The sequence below is a fragment of the Arachis duranensis genome, chromosome 5, assembly GCF_000817695.3.
Source record: "Arachis duranensis cultivar V14167 chromosome 5, aradu.V14167.gnm2.J7QH, whole genome shotgun sequence".
Classification (NCBI taxonomy): domain Eukaryota; kingdom Viridiplantae; phylum Streptophyta; class Magnoliopsida; order Fabales; family Fabaceae; genus Arachis; species Arachis duranensis.
Genome location: NC_029776.3, coordinates 88,318,359 through 88,341,437, shown reverse-complemented (window position 1 = coordinate 88,341,437; position 23,079 = coordinate 88,318,359). Strand labels below are relative to the sequence as shown.

Sequence of the window (23,079 nt, the reverse complement as noted above, 5' to 3'; positions counted from 1 at the left end):
AGGGAAGCCAAGAAAAAGGAAGAACTCGGTCTCGAGAGGCCCAGAAAATATCACTCTTATACTCCTCTCAAAACTTCTATAGTGGATGTATACAGAGAGATTTGCCACACCGAAAGGCTGCCACCCCCTAGACCTATTAAAAATAAGAAAGGGGGAAGCCGCAACGATTATTGTGAGTACCATAAAATATATTGTCACTCCACTAATGACTGTTACGACCTTAAGAATGTGATAGAAAAGCTGGCTAGAGAAGGTCGGCTTGATAGATATCTCATAGAAAGGTCGGACAGTCACGGAAAGAGAAAGCGAGATGATATGGATAGAAGAGATCCACCACCACAAACCCCAGAGAGACATATCCATATGATCTCAGGAGGATTTGCGGGAGGAGGACTCACCAAATCTTCTCGCAAGAGGCACCTCAAGAGAGTCTATCAAGTCGGGGAAGAGTCACCCGACCTCCCCACTATTTCGTTCACAAAAGAAGATGGGCAAGGGATAATCCCCGGGCACGATGATCCCGTGGTGATAACTATGATCCTAGCCAACGCCCATCTCCACCGAACTCTCGTGGACCAAGGAAGCTCGGCGGACATTCTCTTCAAACCTGCTTTCGACAAGCTAGGATTAGATGAGAAAGAATTGAGAGCCTACCCCGACACCCTATATGGATTAGGAAACACGCCAATAAAACCACTAGGATTTTTACCCCTCCACACCACTTTTGGAAAAGGGGAAAAATCAAAGACTCTGAGTATAGACTTCATAGTCATTGATGAAGGGTCAGCCTATAATGCCTTAATTGGCAGGACTACCCTTAATCGGCTCGGAGCAGTGGTATCCACTCCCCACCTTTGCATGAAATTTCCGACCGCAGCGGGAATAGCAACGGTAAGAGGAGACCAAAAATTGGCGAGGAAGTGCTACAATGAAAGCTTAAATCTGAGGGGAAAGGGCAAAGAAGTCCACGCTATAGAGCTCGGTGGCGCAAGGGCCAGAGAAGAGCTGCGACCTCAACCGGGAGGAAAAACCGAGGAGATACAAGTCGGCGGAAAGGAAGGAAAAAACACTTACATAGGAGCCAACCTAGGGGAAACCCTAAAACAAGGGCTGGCTGAACTCCTTAGTGCTAATTCCGACCTCTTCGCATGGAAGGCTTCCGACATGCCCGGGATTGATCCCGAGCTCATGTCCCACAGGCTCTCGGTTTACCCAGGGTCCCGACCTGTATAACAAAGAAGACGCAAGCTCGGCACGGAACGAGCCCTAATAGTAGAAGAGCAAGTACAGGCGCTCCTGGAAGCCGGCTTTATTCGAGAGGTCAAATACCTAACATGGCTAGCTAATGTAGTGCTAGTCAAGAAACAGAATGGTAAATGGAGAATGTGCGTCGACTATACCAACTTAAATAAGGCATGTCCTAAGGACCCTTATCCCTTGCCAAGTATTGATACCCTGGTGGACTCCAGCTCGGGGTATCAATACTTATCATTCATGAACGCCTACTCGGGATATAACCAAATCCCGATGTACGAGCCCGATCAGGAGAAAACATCATTCATCACACCCAGAGCCAACTATTGCTACGTGGTCATGCCATTCGGATTAAAGAATGCGGGAGCCACATATCAAAGGTTGATGAACAAAGTGTTTTCTCCCCACCTGGGGAGCCTAATGGAAGTATACGTCGACGACATGCTAGTAAAAACCAAGGATGAAGTCGACCTCTTAACCGACCTCTCACAAGTCTTTGACACCATAAGGTTGCATGGGATGAGACTAAACCCCGCAAAATGCGCCTTCGCAGTGGAAGTAGGAAAATTTCTAGGATTTATGCTAACACAAAGAGGGATTGAGGCCAATCCCGACAAATGCAGAGCCATCCTAGAAATGAAAAGCCCGACTTGTTTGAGAGAGGTCCAACAGCTCAATGGCCGACTTGCAGCCCTCTCCAGATTTTTGGCAGGATCAGCAATAAGATCCCTTCCACTATTTTCCTTATTAAAGAAGGGATGCCCATTTGAGTGGACTCCGGAATGCGAGGAGGCGTTCCAAGAGTTCAAAAACTTTTTAAGCCAACCTCCTATCCTGACCCGACCAACACCAGGAAAAGACCTCGTACTGTACTTGTCTGTGGCAAACGGGGCTGTCTCGTCGGCCCTGATAAAAGAAGACGAGGTCGGACAACACCCAGTCTACTTCATCAGTAAGGTCCTGCAAGGCCCTGAACTAAGGTACCACAAACTAGAAAAGTTTGTCTACTCCTTAGTAATAGCCTCACGAAGGCTACGACCTTACTTTCAAGCACACACAATCAGAGTCTGTACGAACCAACCCATGAAGCAAATCCTCCAAAAGACGGATGTTGCAGGGAGAATGGTTCAATGGGCGATAGAGCTTTCCGAGTTCGATCTACGATATGAAACTCGGACAGCAATCAAAGCCCAATGCCTTGCCGACTTTGTGGCAGAATACGCAGGGGACCAAGAGGAAAAACCGACTACATGGGAACTCTATGTAGACGGATCCTCCAACAAAGCAGGAAGCGGTGCAGGCATAATACTAGTTGAGGAAAGTGGAACCCAGATAGAGGTCTCCTTAAAATTTGAATTTCCGGCTTCAAACAATCAGGCAGAATATGAAGCTCTGATAGCCGGACTAAAATTGGCAGAAGAAGTCGGTGCTACAAAGGTGATGGTATACAGCGACTCACAAGTGGTGACCTCCCAAATAAGTGGAGAATATCAGGCAAAGGACCCTAATATGAAGAGGTACTTGGAAAAAACCTTGGAGCACCTTGGGCGCTTTGCAGAAACCGAGGTTAAACACATAACTCGGGATCTAAATAGCAGAGCGGATGCCCTATCCAAGTTAGCAAGTACCAAACCAGGAGGGAACAATAGAAGCCTGATTCAAGAAACCCTCCAAGAGCCCTCGGTAGCAAAAACAGAAGATAAACAAGAGGTACTTGAGGTAGTCGGTTTAAACCTCGGATGGATGAATCCCCCAGTCGAATACCTGAAATTCGACATCCTCCCTAAGGAGGAGAAAGAAGCTAAAAAGATCCGAAGGGAAGCACAACATTACACTTTGGTGAGAAATGTCCTCTACAGAAGGGGGATATCGACACCATTGTTAAAGTGCGTACCGACCTCTAGAACCGCCGAGGTGTTGGAGGAAGTGCATAGTGGGATCTGCGGAAACCATCTCGGAGCAAAGTCGCTCACCAGGAAAGTAATCTGAGCAGGATTCTATTGGCCGACCTTGCAGAGAGATGCCACAGAATTTGTGAAAAAATGCCAACCATGTCAGATGCATGCAAATTTTCACGTAGCTCCACCAGAAGAGCTCATCAGTATTACTTCTCCATGGCCCTTTGCAAAATGGGGAATGGATTTGTTAGGTCCTTTTCCCCAAGCACCAGGACAAGTCAAATACTTAATCGTGGGAATAGATTACTTCACGAAGTGGATAGAAGCAGAACCATTAGCCACTATCACCGCTCAAAGAAGTCGCAGATTCCTCTACAAAAACATCATCACAAGGTATGGAATACCTTATTCCATTACTACGGACAATGGAACCCAATTTACCGATGCCACCTTCAGAAGTCTGGTAGCCAGTATGAAAATCAAGCATCAGTTCACCTCGGTGGAACACCCACAAGCCAATGGGCAAGCCGAGGCAGCCAACAAAGTCATACTGGCAGGATTAAAGAAGAGACTACAAGAAGCAAAGGGAGCTTGGGCTGAAGAGCTCCCTCAGGTGCTATGGGCTTATAGGACAACCCCCCAATCCGCCACAGGAGAAACACCCTTCCGACTAGTCTATGGCGTAGAAGCCATGATTCCAATAGAAATCAATGAGCAAAGCCCGAGGGTAATTCTCCACGACGAAGTCGGAAATGTAAGGGGACACAAAGAGGAGCTCGACTTGCTCCCCGAAGTCCGAGAAGACGCCCAAATAAGAGAAGCAGCATTGAAACAAAGGATGACTACCAGGTACAACAAGAAAGTCATTCGAAGAACATTTGCCCCGGATGACTTGGTCCTAATCAGAAACGACATTGGAGTCAACAAATCAGGAGAAGGAAAGCTCGCCGCAAATTGGAAGGGACCATACAAAATCAAGGAAGTGTTAGGGAAAGGTTATTATAAAGTAACCGACCTGAGCGGCACTGAGCTACCAAGGTCGTGGCATGCTTGTAATATGAAAAGGTACTACAGTTAAAAGCGAACTCTACTCCCTGATGTACTCTTTTCCCGACTTCATGATTTTTTTCCAAAAAGGGTTTTTTCTGGAGAAGGGTTTTTAACGAGGCATCATAGTAGAGGCTAAGGGAAATAAGTTGTCAAGACCCTTAGTAGCAAGAAGGTACCTCCGCAATTAATAAAGATCTTTTTATTTTACAATATCTCTTATAATATCCTTCTTTATTTTTCTAAGTCTTTCTACGAAACCCGCCGACTTAAGCTCGACAAAACGTGAAAATCCCATGAACCGACCTAGATGGTCGTCAGGATAAAACGACGAGGTACAAGTCGGCGTAAAGAGGTTATATGAGTTGATCGTAAACACTCGGGAATAATCCGACTCTTAAGTCGAAATAAGAATCCGAGTAAAACGAACTCGGAAGTCCCCCGAGTAGAAGAAAAACGCATCGCAAAAATAACCTAAGTCATAAAAGCTCACTAAAGCAAAATTGAGCATAGAGGATAACAAAAAGAGATGGGAAAACCTGAGAAAAAGTTTAAAGGCTGCACAAAAGCCCTTGAACGAATAGGCCTGAGAAAAAACAATGCAAGCCAACAGAAAGGTTTTTGCAAGACAAGCCAAAGAAAAGGTTTTCAGAAAAAAAGATCAAGCAGAAAAGCATACACGCATAAGGTAACTTAAACCCTTATCCAAAAAAGGGCATTTATTTTCTTAACTTAAACCCTTATTCAAAAAGGGCACACACCAGAAATATTTTGTTTACGGCCTTAAAAGGCCAAGAGAAATTGTTCACACAACATATAAATAAAGTTTAAAAAAGGGGGGACCCACAGGCCGAGCCCCCATATAGCCATAAAAAATAAAAGTCATTTTCTCAAAGGAGTAGAGGAATCACCACCGCCAGACTCAGGAGGAGCGCCACCAGGACCAGGAAGAGAAGCCGAAGAGGAAGACGGAGGAACGGCAGAAGAACTCGGAGCATCTTTGGAACGAGGAGGAGACTCGATAATCCTCTGTCCCCGAGTCTTCAAATCCGACTCAGAAACAACCTCGGGAACAGGAGGATCGACGATGGCACCGTCAATAACAACTTTATCAGGATGCTGCCTCCATATTACATTGGGCCTGCAAGGTTTTCCCTTTCTCCCGAAGGGTATCTCTCTCCTCCTTTAATTTGGCAATTTCTTTCTTCAACTTCCCCTCATGCTCTTCATATATGCGGAGCCTCCCTTCCAGCTCTTCGACCTTCGAGGTCGCCCCTAAAGAGCTGAGAGGAGCCCTATCAAAGATATCTAAGAGCTTGCCGCAGACCCCCGCCGCCTTAAGACTCTCCTCGACCATGGTGGTAAGGTGGTTCCGAACAGACATATCATCCATGCCTATGTGGGCGTAAGAATAGATATTCTTGCGGACGAAGGCGAGAGCATCCGCCTTAACCTCCCCAGAAGAGCCAGACTCTAGGAGCTTGCGCTTCTTGGGATCGGGAGCAGGTCGGACGACGGAGGACGGCTGAGAGGGAGTTGAAGAAGAAATCACCATAGGATTGGAAAGAGTTCCAACATTACGAGGAGGAGGAGGAGGAGAGATAACCCTGGCATCACCAGATCGAGTGCGGGACTTAGCTTTAGCCTCCTGGACCCTTTGAAAAGATTCTTGAGCGTTTTTCTTTGCCATTTCTGAAAAAGAAAACAAATAGCTAAAGAATCAAACAAGTCGGCTTATTAGGTTAACAAGTCGGGAATTCAACATACTATAAAAAACTACCTAGCTGTGATTGGACAAAGGTCGGAGACCCTTGGAGAAACTTTTTGGTATCCAAATAGGGGGCCCTCCCCCAAACTTCTCGGAGGAACCCCACGACAGCAGCCTCTACCTCATCCAGATCATCCAAACTATATTTCTCGCAAGGGGTGGCCTCCAGCCAGTATAAAGGAAAGCGGGGAAAAGAGTTATCATCCAAGAAAAAGGGATGGTGACCCTCTACAGCTTGCACTTTGAAAAAGAAATTTTTAAAGTCATGGAAAGATTCATCAAAAAGGGTAAAAACCCTCCGACCTTGTATGGCTCGGAAGGAAACCCATTGTTGTTTATTATTCAGCCCGCTAAAAGGCTTGGTCATATGAAAAAGATGGAAAAAGATTTTCAGAGTAGTCGGGAAATCCAGAGCATGGCTAATAAATTGGTAAATTTTCAAGAAACCCCAGGAATTGGGATGAAGCTGGGTAGGGGCAACACGACAATGCTGTAGAACAGACATCTCAAAATCCGAAAAGGGCAGAAAGACGCCCAGACGGGTGATCATACACTCATACATAAAGAAGAAGTGGGGGGCCGTTTCGTTGGCTCTCCCATGACAAACCCGGTCCTCTAAACTGGGAACAAGCAACTCATATCTAGGCTCATCTTCCTCCGAAGTACAGAGCCGATGATGAGTGCGAAGGTGAGTAATAAACTCCGCATCCACCAACGGCTCTTCCCCCAGAACTGTAACATCAACCCAATCTACGGAGGCCATTTTTCTTTCTCTAAAGGTAAATGAAGAAAACCTACAAAAGAAAAAAGAAAAAGAAAAAAATCAAAAAGGTCTCTAGAGAGGAGAAAAGAGCCAAGCAAAATCTACAAAACTATCCCTCTACAAAACCAAGTCATGCAAAGAAGAAGAAAGAAGCTAACCTCTTTTTAAAATAAGGAAGCAGAAGTCTCCGGAAGTATGGTACGTATAAGCACAGCACGAACAAAGAAGGAGGAAGTTTGAAAGATTGCAGAAACGGAAAAACGAAAGAGAGGGAAAACATTTATAAACATGCTAAGGGGCATAATGGTAAAAGCGAAGCAGTCATTAATGAGATTGCACCGTTACCAAAGCCCTCAATGCTTCCCTAACGGACACGATGCTTGAATTGACGTAACTGTCAGAAACAAAGGGTCGCGAAAATCACGTCGGTTTATAAGACCCATGTTCTCTCCAAATAAGTCGGCTACGAACCCGAGTTAAATACTTGAACCCAAACTCTAAAGAGACTTTGGGCTCAAGTAGGGGCACTGTTCATACCCTGGCCCAACGATAAAAGGCCCAGGTCCAAATAAAAGGCCCAATCTGAAGGATTAAGCCTAGCTAAGTATCGACCTTCACATAAGAAGTCGGTATCGACCACGACTTAGTCTGAAGAAGTCGGATGTGAGATTAGCTGGCAGATAAACGCTCATTCAAATGAGTAACCGCCCCTAAATCTCTCTAACCGCTTCATAAAGCCATATCTTAACCTCCCTAAGATAATGGGACGGTTAACACCCTAAAGATACGGCACTACTCCAACGGTGGTTATTGGCTTACCACTATAAATACACTGACACCCCTCAAGTATCTCTAAGCCCAATACTCTCTAGACCTGCTCACACTCTTGCTAACTTAGGCATCGGAGTGTCTTTGCAGGTACCACCCCCCTCTCCTCGTACGAATAAGTCGGACGGAGCCTCCCGAGTTGCGCACTCACACGCAGCCTCCTCCTCCACGTATTTGGGCCAGTCAACGCCGTCCAGTCAGGCAATCTCCGGTTACCCACCGTAACATTGGCGCCGTTGCCGGGGACCCGAGAGATCATCCATTGATGGCGGAAAAATTTTTTTTTTCCAAACTTCATTAAATTTAGTCTTTCTTAAGGAACTAAATTTTTCTATTGAAAAAATTAGTCGCTCAATATTGTGAAGAAAGTCACAATCTATTAAATGGACATCCATCCATGCATATCACAACCATAGTTGTTAAAATTAAACCGATGATTATTGAATCAGTAAATTACTAATTCAACCGTTAGATCATAGGTTGAACCGATTAATCCGGTTCCACGTAAATAAAAATATAAAATAGTTAACATAAAACAACATATATACAACAATATATAATCACAAGCAAAAATTTTCAACATATATACAACAATATATATAGAACAACATATAGAACAACAATGAACAATATATTACACTATAAAATAAAAAAATTGAATAATCTGCCACAAGTTATAATCAACAAAATATAATCAATAAAAAATTTAGAATAATACAAATTCAACTCAATAATAATAAATTCAACTCTAAATTTCACTATATTTTCAACACACAAAATTACTAAATCTTCTTCCCATATGTAATGAATTCAACTACTCATCTTTATCTTCATTTTTTTCTAATTTTCAAATTTTTGTAACTATTTGAATAAATATTTAAAAGTTACCAAAAAAATCAAGAGCAAAATTTAATCTCTAAAATTTTTTTATTTTTTAAAAAATGATCATTTTGCATACTTTTTTAAAATTTACTTGACAAAAAATTATTAAATTTTAAGAATAAAAATATCTTATTTTTTAAATAATAATTATAAAAATTTATATCAAAATTTAATAATATTTAAAATTATTTTTTAAAATATATATTTAATATTTAATTTTTTTGTCGTATTTCTTAAATATTATTTTAGCAGTTTACTTTTAATTTAATTTATTATTTTTGTTTTCAGAATGGGAATTGAATTCCAGGGTTTTCAAACACACTGGTTTGGGTTTGTTGTTCTGTTACACCATATAAAAGAAAGTTGAACAACACAGATGCATCGGGGAGATTTATATACCGGCCGCAAATTATAGTGGGTAAATTAAATCAGAAGAGCAATGAGCAGAATAAAAGTATCAAAATCACCATCTTCACCAGAAAAAATCGAAGAGAACGAGGATTTGTTGACTGAAATCCTCCTGCACCTTGGCGCCAAAACGTTAATCAGATTCAAATGCGTCTCCAAACGATGGTCCACAATCATCTCCTCCCCTTATTTCTGCCATCGCCATGTCTTCCGCCACGCCAACATCACCAAGGTCTCTAGCATTTTCTTGGAATCCGGAGAAGACGATGATAACAAAAACCGTTACTTCAATAACCATAACGATATCAAGCCGTTATCCTTAGAGAACGGAAGTCACGGCTCATCATCTCCCTTCGACTCCATCGAAATCCACCCGAAGGACCTTGCCTACATTGTGCAATCATGCAATGGCCTCTTGCTTTGCAGAATATTACACCACCACAAAAATCGAGCATTCTTACCAATAGAATCGTTCTTTGTCTGTAACCCGACCACTGAATGCTTCAACTTCCTCCCCGACCCCTACAAGGCTCTTGACGCCGATAGCCACGAATCATCGCCATGGTTGTATATGAACTTCGCTTTTGATCCCTCAACTTCGTCGTCTGACTACGTTGCTATCTGCGTATGGAAATTTAAAGCAGTTAAAAATTCAAGCCGCTCGCGCTTTGAAACAATGGTATACTCTTCGACTGATGAAGCCGAGCCTGGTTCTTGGAGGCCGTGTGGGTCCCCTCTCATGGCTCCAGCCAAGTTCGAACTTCATAACGGAGTTTACTTCAACGGTTCAGTGCACTGGATTGGCTTCGTTGATCCGGATTCGTATGCGAAGATGTCTGTGAGTTTGCGTTTTGACTTTAAAGAACTGCGGTTGAGGGATGACAACATGCCTCCCTTGCCGGATCTTGATTACTTTTACATTCCTGCAGCTGCATGTGGCCACTTGAATTTGGTTGGATTTAGTTCTCCTGAGAGAAGCAACATGATAAGAGTGTATAAGATGGCTATGGACTATTCTAAGTGGGTTCTTCTGCACACACTTGATCTTTCTCCAATGTATTGGCCGAATGATTTCATTGCCAGCGTCAAAGTGCTTCACCTTATTCAAGATAGTGAAGATGATTGCAGCGGCATGTCTTTGGTGTTGGTTGTAAACTATAATGTTGTTGTTTTCCGGTTAAAAGACTACACCTTTAAACGGATTTATTCTCGCTACGTGCCCTGGAACGAAACAGCTGAAAGTCCTCCTATATCATTTGAGCATATTGAGAGCTTGGTACAACTTTAGATTTTAAGTTCAAAGTACTAACTAGTGATAGGATTATTACTTATTTTAGGGATTACAAGACATGTAAATTTTCATTATAATAATTACATTATTGTTATTATTATTGCTACCTAATTTTGGATTTGATGGCATGCAAGATTGAAGAAGGCACCTCTCTTGTGCCTAAGTTGAGCATAGGTTCCTTGCTCAAGAACCTTACCCTCTGAGACATATGCAATCGAGTCAAGTTCTTTGATGGTGTTGAGCCTATGTGCTACAACAATGGTGGTTCTTCCCACCATGATCCTGTCTAATGCTTCTTGCACAACTTGTTCTGATTGAACATCAAGTGCACTTGTTGCTTCGTCAAGCAGCAATATTGTTGGGTTCCTTATTATGGCCCTTGCTATTGCTATTCTCTGCTTTTGCCCTCCAGATAGTTGCACTCCCCTTTCTCCACATTCTGTTTCATATCCATCTTTCAATGATCTGCATTGCAAATAGAATGCAATTCTACTATAAGTACTTGTTTAACTTGGTATAGCTAACATTAATTATAAGCTTATAAGTAAAATGAGAACTTACGATATGAACTCATGAGCATTTGCGGCTTTTGCAGCCTCAACAACTTCATTCTCAGTTGCATCTTGCTTCCCAAACAAGATGTTATCCCTTACAGTGCCAGAATATATGACAGGTTCTTGGCTAACAAGTGCAGTGTGCTGCCTATACCATTGAATATCTAGTTCCCTTATGTCCACATTGTCCATTTTCACAAACCCTCTCTCAACATCATAGAATCTTTGGATCAATGCAATCACTGTTGATTTTCCACAACCACTCTTCCCAACTAACCCAATACTCTTCCCTGCCTTCACCTCCAAGCAAAACTTGCGCAATATCGGTGTCCCTGCCCTACTTGGGTAGGCGAAATCAACGTTCTTTAGTTCTATCTTCCCACTCATATTTTCCAACTTTCTTCCATTGTTGCAATCACCAGCCTATTCAAAATAATAAAACCAAAGTTAGTTGATAACTAGAGTTAAGAATTTAGACTCAGTAACATGCACTGCTGCATATACCTTGGGAATAAGTGATTTCCTGTCAAGAATCTCAAAAACAGATTTGACAGCAGTTGAGGACTTTGCAAGATCAGAAGTCATGCTTCCAGCTTCAGCAATGACCTTCCCAGTGCTAACCAAAACAAAGAATGTCTTAAACACATCCCCTGCAGAAATATCCTTCTTCTCCACCAATGTCCCTCCATACCAGAAATCCAAAGCCCATGTCATGAATGTTAGGCATTGAGCAGACCCCATTCCAATCCCGGCCAGCCACGACTTCTTCCTCGCCTCCTTCCTTGGCGCCTCCTGCGCTTCATCGAATAATGTCAAAACCTTTTGTATGCTTCCAAATGAAGTCACAATTCTGTGGTTGTACACTGCTTCAACTGCAATCTGTGTGCTATGATTCTGTGCCTTGATGAATTTTGATGAGAGTGTAGAGAGAAGAACTTTTCTTGTGTAGAAGCAGAGGATTGTGAGTGGGTGCACTGCTATCATCCCAAGAGCGAGCTTCCACGCCACGGCGAGTCCTATGATCATTGCAATGCTGACAGCAGAAGCTGTTTGAACCAGCAATGAAACGCGATCCGCGACAAGGGACTTAACCATGGAAGCCTCATTGCTTAGCCTTGAGCACAATGCTCCACTGGAGTTATTTTCTTCATCAAACCAAGCCGTTTCGAATGTTAAGATATTCTCAAGCATTCTCTGCCGTATCCTTTTAGTTAATTTTGCTCCCATGTATGCGAAATTGTAGTGCTGCAAGAGGTTGAGTGTGATGGAAGCAAGAGAAAGAGAAGTGAAAATCAAAGAGTAAGTCCTGATTCAGTGAATCATTTCACTATGGCTTTCGGCGAAAAATGCAGAAATCATGCCACCAATTGTTAAGGCATATATGGGCTGCACTGAGCCGAAAGCTATTGCGGAAAAAGTACCAATTAAACATTGTTTCCATTCAGGTGCATTCAGAGATAGAAGCCTTGGAAAAGAAGGTGAAGGATGAGAAACAAGAGATGATTCTGGGGTTATGGTGTTATCATCAATAGGGATTGGTGATTTTTGGAAAATTGCAGGGCTTGTTGATCTTGCTGTGCTGGTTCTACCAGCACTGCTTCTTGCTGCAGAAGAAACAGCATTGGATATTTCTTGTTGATCATCAAAGCTGAGTTGTGTTTGGAGTTTTGCTAGCTTTGCATAGTGGCCGTTTGGATGGGTTATGAGCTCGTTGTGCGTGCCGATTTCGATGATGGAACCGGCGTTGACAACGGCTATGACATCTGCATTTCGGACAGTTGATAGCTTGTGTGCAACAACCTGATCAAAGTGAAGTTGTTGTCAACCAAAGATGTTAGTCACTTAACATTTCTCTGTTATCAAACAAGGCTAAGATATCAAACATTAAAAGCATGTATAATGTCTGATGCCTTATGTTATGCCACCTAACAAAATTGATGTGTGAACTAATCAACTGGTTTCAAGCATAATTTTGATGAGTGTTAATAATTGTGTCTTTTGACTAAGTATTAAATGGATTATTGAACTTACCAATGTAGTCCTGCCCAATGAGGCATGATCAAGGGCATTTTGGACAAGTAATTCAGATTCAGAGTCAAGAGCACTGGTTGCTTCATCAAGAAGAAGAATCACCGGATTCTTTATGATGGCTCTTGCAATTGCTATTCGCTGCTTTTGTCCTCCTGAAAGAAGTGCTCCCCTTTCTCCAATGTACTTTGCCATCATCAATTAGGTTATTATCTGCATGTTACTCAATGATACAGATCAACAATAAAATTGTGTATAGCTAAAGCATCCAAGTTGAGCTAGTTTGAACCATTGAGTAATGGAACACGAATTTATTTCTCTTCAAAGGATTGCACTATTTGGGAGCATTAATTCTTTGATAAAATAGAGTAAATATATCTGTTTAATTTTGTTGCCTAGAAATTTAGGCCCTTTAGAATATAGAAAAATACTAAAATAGTTTGCTAGGCCTTTTTTTTTTTTTAATTCTTGTGTCCCTAAAATCAAAAGTTAAGTACCTAAAACTATAAATAATTTTTAAAAAGTTGATCATGAGAATAAAAAGAGTGATATTCATGTCTCAGTTTTTTCTGAACCCAAAAATAGATAGAAATTTTTTGTTAAATTATAAGATCTCATATTCCTTTTAGTAGTTTTAAGTTTAAACAAAAAGTTGTGCTAAAGTGACAATCACAGTTTTTATCAAATCACATTAGTCATATTACTGATAAATTAAAAGATTCTAAACACAATAACCTTAAACAAAATTCAAAATGTTTTGTCTTAAGCCACAATTGTGAATTTGTTCTGTTAAATGCAAGTTAAATATCAATATAAAACATCTTTTTTATTTTACCTTGGTTTCATAACCCTGAGGGAGCTGCCTAACAAAGTTATGAGCATTAGCAGCAGTAGCAGCAGCAACAACCTCATCCATGGTAGCATCAAGCTTTCCAAAGTATAGTAAATATCAAACCATGGTTTTCTTCGTATAGTAAATAGCAAACCATGGTTTTCTTCGTATACGCTGCGTTATAAAGAAGCTCCATAATTATCATACACAAAAATTAATAGAAAGAAAGCTCCATAAGAACATTGGGTGAAAAAGTGCAATTATATTTGAATAATGTATGTGGTGGTATTCAAACCAGATGAAACGGATAGCATTGATAATCTCAGAAGTGTGCTTTGTTGGTGGATTTTCCATGTGGTTTTCTTCTAGTAGCAGCTTCCTCAAATATTCTGCTAACAGTTCTTGTTTTCCAGGAGCACCCATAACACCAGCCAACAAAAGTGGTAAGACACGCATCGTAGAGAGCCTATCAACAACAGCGGACCTTAGTCTCAAACCTGCAAGCGAATAATCAAATACAAAACAATTATTTGAACCTTTAGAGAGGAGATTCAAGAACCATTAAAAGAACGGATGGAACTAGGAAAATATGCAAATCAGCATTATCCCCAACTGCTGTTAAAAATACAGGTAGCATTATGCATGTCATGTACGAATCCCCAAACCTTTCAGAAACGGATAAAAGAAACTGAATTTACACAATACTGATTAGCAGAAACTTGAACATCAATTTGAGCAAGAGCCACTCAAAACAATTGAAAAAAGAGAAGGAAAGTAACCTTTGAAATTCGGCTCCGAAGATTATCTTCTTTCTGTGGTAACATGCAAGCCAGCACTATAAAATTAGGGAAGCATTCAACATGCATCCACTCCTGATGGGTCACATACCAATTGAAACATCAACTCCTCCACCTATCAACAAAGAAAACAACAGAGAACTGTATCAACTGTTCAGTCTTAATTATTAGTTACTTAATTTTTTTTTTTTTATATTATGACAAATGGAGAAGGCTCCATTCCTAGACCATGCCTTATCAACTTGTTCTAGAGCTTATATTGTAGTCAAGTCTCAAGTCAGTAATCTTCTCCATGATTGCCTCAAGCAAATTAAGTGAGCTGATTTTGAAATATTTATCCATGTCTGGGAAAAGTGGAAGCAGCATAGCCAGATTACAAGCCGCAGCCTCTCGAACAACAACAGCAGAATCCTCTATTAATTGCTGGCCAGTGCACAATAGATAAAATAAGAGAATCCCGAATCTCAGGCCGTACAAATTGTGCAAGCTCTCCACATGATTGAGCAACAAGCAGTCCATGCTCCTCGTACATGTGACTGATCTAAAACATGACACCAAAAAACTGAAAACCTGGTTCCAAAATCAGAATGGAAAAGAAACAAGTTGAAAATTGAAGCAAGAATATACTTGTAAGGAACTTTGTTGAAACTAGAAAATTCCAATAGCTTCAGTTGCTTGTAACTCAGGGACTAGGGTAAGAAACTTTGAAGTGAATCACTTCAATTGAGTTGTTCCACTCATGAATATAACCGGATTTCACAGAGTCCATGAGTACTCTGCAAATCTGACACAAAAAGAAGGGGGGAGGGGATTGAGTGAGAGTTCTCTCAGGCACATATCCACAACTACAAAACATGCAGAATCAGATACAAGAAGTGCTCATACTAAAATAAAATAAGTGATAACATATAGCTCCAGAAATAACCTTATGCTCAAGTGAATGTCTCAAATCAAATCAATAATGCTCAGCAAGAATGGAATTAACAAGTGCATTTGAGTGGAATTGCCACTCAGTATATTATATTTGAATAGCTTCTTTTTTACAACTACCACAAACTGTTCCCTCTCATTGGCTTTACAACGGTGCTGCTGCCACTGTAAGCACAAGCTGATCCCTGCATACAATTTCTCTGTTTTGCTAAACCAGCAGCTGCAGCTGCAGCTGCAAAGTATATGATGACATCCTTACTTTTAATACAACAGCAAGGTATACAATTAAATCATCATATTCATTCCTTAAAAGTTAAAACTATAAGCATCACTTCGGCTGACATAAGCCTTTGGAACATATCCAACCTGCCTAATGTCCTTTATCAATCTGTCAATCATTCTATATATATCATCTGATTTAGGGTGTGACTGATCAAATGCTGTAAATTCATGCACTTCCTCTTCTACCTCAATGGAACTAGCTCCAGCAGGCTTTTGGCTTCCTGTGTTCTTCATTTGCCACCTTACACTAGCAACATTCACCCAATCCCCTGCTTGAGCATAAATGTTTGACAAAAGGTTGAAATTTCCAGGATCCAGTGGTGCCAACTCAAACAAGTGTTCGCACACAGCTTTTGCAAGATCTACATCATTATGCATTCTACAAGCCCCCAAAAGAGTTCCCAAGACTATTTCATTTGGCTCCATAGGCATGCTGCGCACAAGCTGAAAAGCTTCCTCCAGGTTTCCCCCTCGACCAAGAAGATCAATCATACAACCATAGTGCTCAACTTGAGGAACAATCCCATGCACTTTCTCCATTGAATAGAAGTAATTACACCCTTCATTGACAAGGCCTGCATGGGTGCAAGCACATAAAAGACCAATGAACGTATATTTGTCCGGTTCAAAACCCTCATGTACCATCCTCGTGAAAAGCTCAAGTGCTTTCTCACCACGTCCATGTATGCCTAACCCTTGAATCATGGAATTCCAAGACACCAAATCTTTCTTTTCAATCCTACTAAAGACACCAAGGGCAACATCCACACAACCACACTTCGCATACATATCGATGAATGCGTTCAACACCTTAGTGCTACACCTCAACCTCCGCCTCTCAACAGAAGCATGAATTCTTTTCCCCAACGCAGACATTCCAGACTCGGCACATGCAGCCAAAATACTTATCAGAAACCCATCATCAATCCTCATCCCAACTCCCTCCATCTTATCATACAACTTTGTTGCCTCATTAACAAGCCCCTTCTCAGCATACCCAGATATCATAGTGGTCCAAATCACCAAGTTCTTCCCAGGACACTTATCAAACAACATCCTCGCCATATTCATATCCCCGGCTCTACAATAACCCCAAACCATTGAAGCCCATGACACAACATTCCTCTCGGGCATTCCCTCAAACATCTCAAACGCCTTCCCCATCTCCCCAGCCTTAGCATACCCATCCAACATGATGTTCCAACTAACCACATCCCTCTCAGGCATTTCATCAAACACCTTGCAGGCTTTCTCAAACTCACCACCTCTCACCAACCCACCAATCAGAGAGTTCCAAGTCACCACATCCCGTTCCTCCATCTCCAAAAACAACCGAATTGCCGCATCCATTCCAGCACCCCCACATTTACAATATGAATCTATCAACGAGTTCGGCACAAATATATCACTCCCGAAAAACCCAAACTTCACCACATGCGTGTGGATCATCTGCACCATCCGAAAACAGCTATAACCGTCAAAAGATTTCAACAGACACGTGTAGGTGAAGCTATCTGAAAAAACACCATTCCTCTGCATCTGGAAGAAGGTTTCAAATGCGACGGAAGGGTGAGCCTTGTTTTGGGCCTGAGCTCTGATGAGAGTGTTGTAGAGGTGGGTGTTTGGGTTGGTTACGAGGTTGAATGCGTTGACGGCGGAGGGGAGGTGGCGGGAGAGGGAGAAGGCGGCGACGAGTTTCGGTGCGACGTAAGGGTCTTGGTGGAGGTCATTCTTGAGGACTTGAGCTTGGATTTGCTTCACGGTGTTGAGGTTTGAGCAGCGGTGGAGGTCGGAGAGCTTTTCATCGAGAAGGCGGCGCGTGGAAAACCATGTGGGCGCACGCGCCGCCGCAGCAGGCAATTGCATCTGTCGCTGACAGTGGCTTTACAGTGAAAGGGTTTTGAAATGAAATGTCGCAAAACCCCTCGAATTATGCCCACCAGGGTTTATTGTTATAAAAATATATTAATTTATTAACAAATTTAATATATTTTTATAATAGACACAAAACAAAATTAACATAAAAGTTTTATTTACATTTGAAATTTTATAAAAAGTGAAACAGGGAAAACAGAAAAGAATAAGGTTCTAAAAACCGGACCGCTCATCGAATCGTTCTGGTCACTAGTTTACTGGTTTACTGGTCCAATCGTGGTTCAACCGAGAAAACTGTTTTATATTAAAATAAAAAATAAATTATAAATAAACACCCTAAAAATTACAAACATCAAAATATTATTCAAGCTTTAATGTCTAGTATTTGCAAAACTCAGATAAATAGTGGAACATTTGCGAAAACTCAGATAAATAAAACTTTTTCACCATATCACCATATTTAAAAACTCATATATCCCACCCTAAACTAAGACAAATGAATTAGAGACAATAAAATGAATTAGAGTTCAATTAATCATTGATGAATGACAATAAAATAAAGCTAGAGGCATAATACCTAACAGAAAAATTGAATGACTTAGAATTAAAACAACACCACCAATTAAAATTAAAAATAAAGCAACAACACCAACAGGAACAATTGAAAGTAACTCGGCAACAACACCAACAATTAAAACACAATAACACAATAAAATATTACGCAGCAGCAACAAACTTTTCCAAAGATTAACAAGGATTATCAAAATTTTAGGTTTTGAGGACAATTTCAGCACAATTTTTTTCAGCACAGCACACAATAAAAGTAACAAAACAGAGTACATCACAGTACAACAGCAATGAGCAAAGCTAATTATCAAGGTTCTGAAAACCGGACCGGTCATTGAACTGCTCAAGTCACTGGTTCACTGGTTTACTGGTCTAACCGGTTTAATCGTGGTTCAACCGAAAAAACCGTTTTAGAATAAAATAATAAATAAATTATAAATATACATCCTAAAATATAATTATAGCTTTTGGCGAAGATTTTCCTGCTAATCTAGTACAGTCAACAAGCACCAAATTAATAAGATGTAAAACTGATTTCACTCCAAAATGACTTCTTCTAAACTAACATCTAGTGAAATGGCTTCTGCTTCGCGTTTGTCCAATCCAAAATTCCAAATATATTTCTCAATTGATTTAGTGCAGCAATCTGAAATAAGTTGTAAACATATTAATGAGTGTTTACAAAGATCAAGTTTCCATCTCAAACCAATAACAACTTTTAAAGTAATGAATATTATGCTTTTTAACACAAAGTTATGTGGCTTTGCTTGACTAAATGCTGATTCATGAAAACAAGAGGCTAAACAGAGCCAAGAATCAAGAACAATCAGCATCCAGCAACAAACATTATAAAACAAGCATAAAGTAACCACACTAAACCTGAAATCAATAAAGATAAACAAAAATAAAAAAATTTCAATAATGATTTGATTTCTAATTTTTGCAACAGCAAGAAAATTTCAACAAAAATTTTAGAAACTGAAAAAACAGCAGCAGCACAAAATCAATGAGTAGAAGCACAAAACCAGTAAAACACTATCAGAGCCATCGAGCAATTATAAACAGCCACAGCACAATGAAAAATAAAAAAATATGAACCAGTAAAAACAGCCTAAGCCACAGAAATTATAAACAGCCACAGCACAATGAAAAATAAAAAAATATGAACCAGTAAAAACAGCCTAATCCACAGAAATTTAAAACAGCCACAGCCACAGAACATGAGCAAATATGAACAAAAAAATTAGGAGCCATCAGCAACTGGTGAACCAGTAAAACACTATCAGAGCCATCGAGCAATTAGAAAACACTAAAACAGAGTAAAAGAGTAAGTATTAGGTGTTCTGGTTGATACAAATGATAAAACAAAGTTTATTTTAATACACATGATTTAACAGAGTAACAGAGCAATCAGAAGTTCAAAATCATACGATACAAATTTGCACATTTGTAAAATTTCAACCATCAGCAACCAGCAAATTCAAGAGTACAAGACAGATCCATCAACAACAGGAAATTACAATTTACAAAACATTCAGAACCAAACTTCAAACCAAGACCGAAGAAGAAGAATTGAAGAAAAATGGAACAAAAATTGAAGAATACCGAAGAAGAAGACCGAAGAAGAAGACCGAAGAACAACAATTTCGGAACTTCAAACCAAGAAGACCGAGCCCTCGGTGAAGATGAAGACGAGAAGCCACTAACCTGGGTTCTGTGCCGTGAACCCAGCGAAGATGAAGAGGACGTGCCGAGCAACTGGGTTCTGGACACGGGGAAGAGGAAGAAGCGGCGGCGCTGACCTGGGGACGGCGGCGGCGCTGACGACCTGGGACCGGCGGCGGCGAAGAAGGGCTAGGGTTCCCTTTGCTTCAGAGTTCAGAGTTCTCCAATCCAGGGTGTGAGTGAGTGACGAATGAATTGGTTTTGACCGGTTCAACGATTTTGAACGGTTTTTCTTTCAACGGTTTTAGATAATGAATTGGACCGTTTGTAGTGCCAGTTCTCGGTTAAACCGATTCGACTAGTCGGTTCGGTCCGATTTTTATAACCATGCTAATTATTCAAAGCAAGAACACAGCACAATATAAAGAATGAAAACAAAACCAAAATGAATGAACTAATTAGTAATCATTCAATCCAAAACAGAACTAACCATTCAATGATTCAAATTTCAATATGAGTAGCACTAGCAGAATTCCCAAAAAATCAATGCTCTGATCAAAACTAAGAACAGAGAACGAATATTCATTATGATGTCCAAATCCTCATATCAAGTCTTCTACCACTAGCATACCCAAAAAACAAAAACACACTAATCAAAATCAAGGTATTGAAAACCGAACCGATTATCAAACTCCTCTAATCACTGATTTATTGGTTTATTAGTCCAACCGATTCAATTGTGATCTAACCGAAAAAACTGTTTTATAATAAAATAATAAATAAAATATTAATAAACATCCTAAAACATAATTATAGCCTAATATGAACTTTAAATATCTTTCAAATTTAAAACATTACATCAACCAAAATCTAATATAACCTTTGATCTTATCAATTAATAACAATTTATTACTCATTCATCATTATATCCCTATTGAACTCATTAAGATCATTACAAGAAATAAAAAAATTCATTGAATTAACCAAACCAATAATAAATATTCAATCATCTATTTATCTAGTTAATTGAGTTAATTTAATTTATCTATTCTTTTATTGAATTAAAAACAAATTCAATTATGATCATTTTCATCAATACTAAGAATCAAATACTAAACTTACAGCAACAAATTCAACTTACTAATAATTTTCATCAACAAAAAATTTAGCTCTAAAGATAATTTACAATAATAAAAAATTTAGCTAAGTGATTATTTCAGTAAGACAACAACAAATTCAAGGTCTACTAATGATAATTAGCAACAAATTCAACTCTATTAATAATTTTCATCAACAATGCTCAATGATATTTTCAGCAATAAATTCAACTTACAGCAAGGCTGATTATTATTGAACTCATCAGAATAGTCATCATTGAATTAACCAATTTGTTCTTTCCCTGATAAAAGACTGACTACATTCAACAAATCAACATCATTTAACAAAAGATAGTAATATTTTCAGGACACAGTATACCAATCAGAATTTTAACAAAAATTAACAAACTTTTTCAAAGATTAACAAGATTATCACTCAAGTAAATCCTCTTGAAGAAAAATTGAAAGTTGAAACCAAAAAATGATAGTCTAGCATAATGCTACTCAATGTAGTTAGACTGTTACAGTTGTCAGACAATTTAGCAAATCATTATATCAGAAGGCACATCTTTAGACATGTACAATTCTCAGCAACAAAGTTTCAAGCAGTGAACAAAAATGCTCCTAGAGTAATCCTCACCCCCTCTCTCTCACGCTTTCCTCTTCACAAATTAATTAACAATTTTCAATCCATAACAAGTTCACGGATTATTCAACAATTATTGTTTTGAAAAAATACCTAGAAGCTAGAAGCATAGAATAGAGCAGAGCAGAGTAGATCCTGAGCAAGAGGGGGAGCAACGCTGACCAGTGGAACAGAGATGGCACCAGCGACGGTGGAACAGAGCTTCGCGACGAAGGCAAAAGGCGAGCCCGGCGACTGTGCTTCCGCTGTTGAAACGTTAGCTACACGAGCAGGAGTGAGCGAGTGAGCTTCGAAGCTCCAACTTGCGACGGCGGAAGGAGCAGTCTGGCGGCTGAACGGAAGTAAGGGAGTAAGCTCGCTGCGTTGAAAGGAACAACGAGGTCGAGGGTGATGGGAGGGAGGGAGTGTGTGCTGCTGCTGCTCCGTTGTAGGGCTTGTTTGGGTGAGCTTTTACGAAAAGATCTTTTTTTGAGTTATCTTTTTTTAAAAGATCTTGTAGAGAAGTAAAATTAATTTTATGTTTGGATATCTCATGTAAAAAGATCTTTTTATCTATTAATTATGTTTGGGTATAACAATATAAAAGTACTTTTTTGTTTATTTATTACATGAAAAACATCTTTTTTTTTAAGGAAAAAAGATCTTTTAAAAAAAGATATAAATTACAACTTCTCAAAAAAGATCTTTTTTTATTTTACTAGTGCTTTTACTTTTACTACTAGAAATTTGCCAAACACGTTAAAAAATTAAAAAAGATTTTTTTCATTGAAAAAAGATCTTTTTTAACAAAATAATGGCGTCCAAACATGCACGTAGTGAGTTAGGGTTGCTGGGTTGCTAATGGTTAGGGGGTTAGGGGATCAGCTCACAAAACGGCAGCATTTTTGGTCAAATTCAAAAAACCCGTCAGGTGTTCAGTTTAATTGACCAGTTTTCACCGGTTTAACAGTTCAACTCCAATTTTCTATTTTTGCGGTTTTGACAATGATTGAACCGTGATTCTTATCGATTTGTACTTTGTAGTTTGATTGGTCGATTTTCAGAATCTAATAAATCTCCAAAAAAACACTAGATCCATTTAAATATTCACTAATTTCAACAAAAACCAAGGCATATCAACCCTCCAATTCGGTTATGTCTAAAATGAACTCAACACTTATGTGTTTATTAAATATATCACATTTATATAGATCATTAGATTTTATTAAATTAAAATTAAAAGTTAATATAAAAAAACATTAATGGATTCTAATAAATACAAAATACTATAGTACATAAATAAATACTTTAGATGACAATATTTTAATACACAATACTTTAAATGACAACAGAATCTTTTATTTTTAAATAATTAAATATAAAATATATAAATACAAAATATCTAAATATTTTTTATTTATTAAAATTAATTATTATACAATTTTTTTTTATAATATTAAAATAATATTTTAAATTGTAACATAAAAATATAAAATAATTAAAATTTTATTTATATTACTTGACAAATAATTAGATTATTATATTTAAAATTTATTAACTAATTACTTTATTAAATATATTATTATATCATATAATTTTTTATCAAAATATTTGTAAAAGTAAAATTTATTTAAAAAGTTATATATAATATATGAAATATTAACTTTTTTATTTAGGTATGTATTTAA

At 39.2% G+C, this 23,079-nt stretch overlaps 2 protein-coding genes and 1 pseudogene across 2 annotated transcripts; 1 reads left to right on the top strand and 2 right to left on the bottom strand.

Annotated features, from left to right (window-relative positions):
• Positions 1-8,879: 8,879 nt before the first annotated feature.
• LOC107490209 (F-box protein At5g07610-like) lies at positions 8,880-10,136 on the top strand. Its single transcript, XM_016110982.1, has one exon. The coding sequence runs from the start codon at positions 8,880-8,882 to the stop codon at positions 10,134-10,136; it is 1,257 nt and encodes a 418-aa protein (XP_015966468.1).
• A 52-nt stretch (positions 10,137-10,188) lies between these two features.
• On the bottom strand, positions 10,189-15,120 carry LOC107490317 (putative ABC transporter B family member 8; annotated as a pseudogene).
• A 440-nt stretch (positions 15,121-15,560) lies between these two features.
• On the bottom strand, positions 15,561-19,922 carry LOC110281268 (pentatricopeptide repeat-containing protein At3g29230-like). The gene is made up of 2 exons (XM_052262306.1): positions 19,712-19,922; positions 15,561-18,650 (listed from the first exon to the last, which is right to left on the bottom strand). Exon 2 carries the CDS (start codon positions 17,426-17,428, stop codon positions 15,587-15,589), a length of 1,842 nt encoding a protein of 613 aa, XP_052118266.1. The 5' UTR covers positions 17,429-18,650; positions 19,712-19,922; the 3' UTR covers positions 15,561-15,586.
• Positions 19,923-23,079: the final 3,157 nt, after the last annotated feature.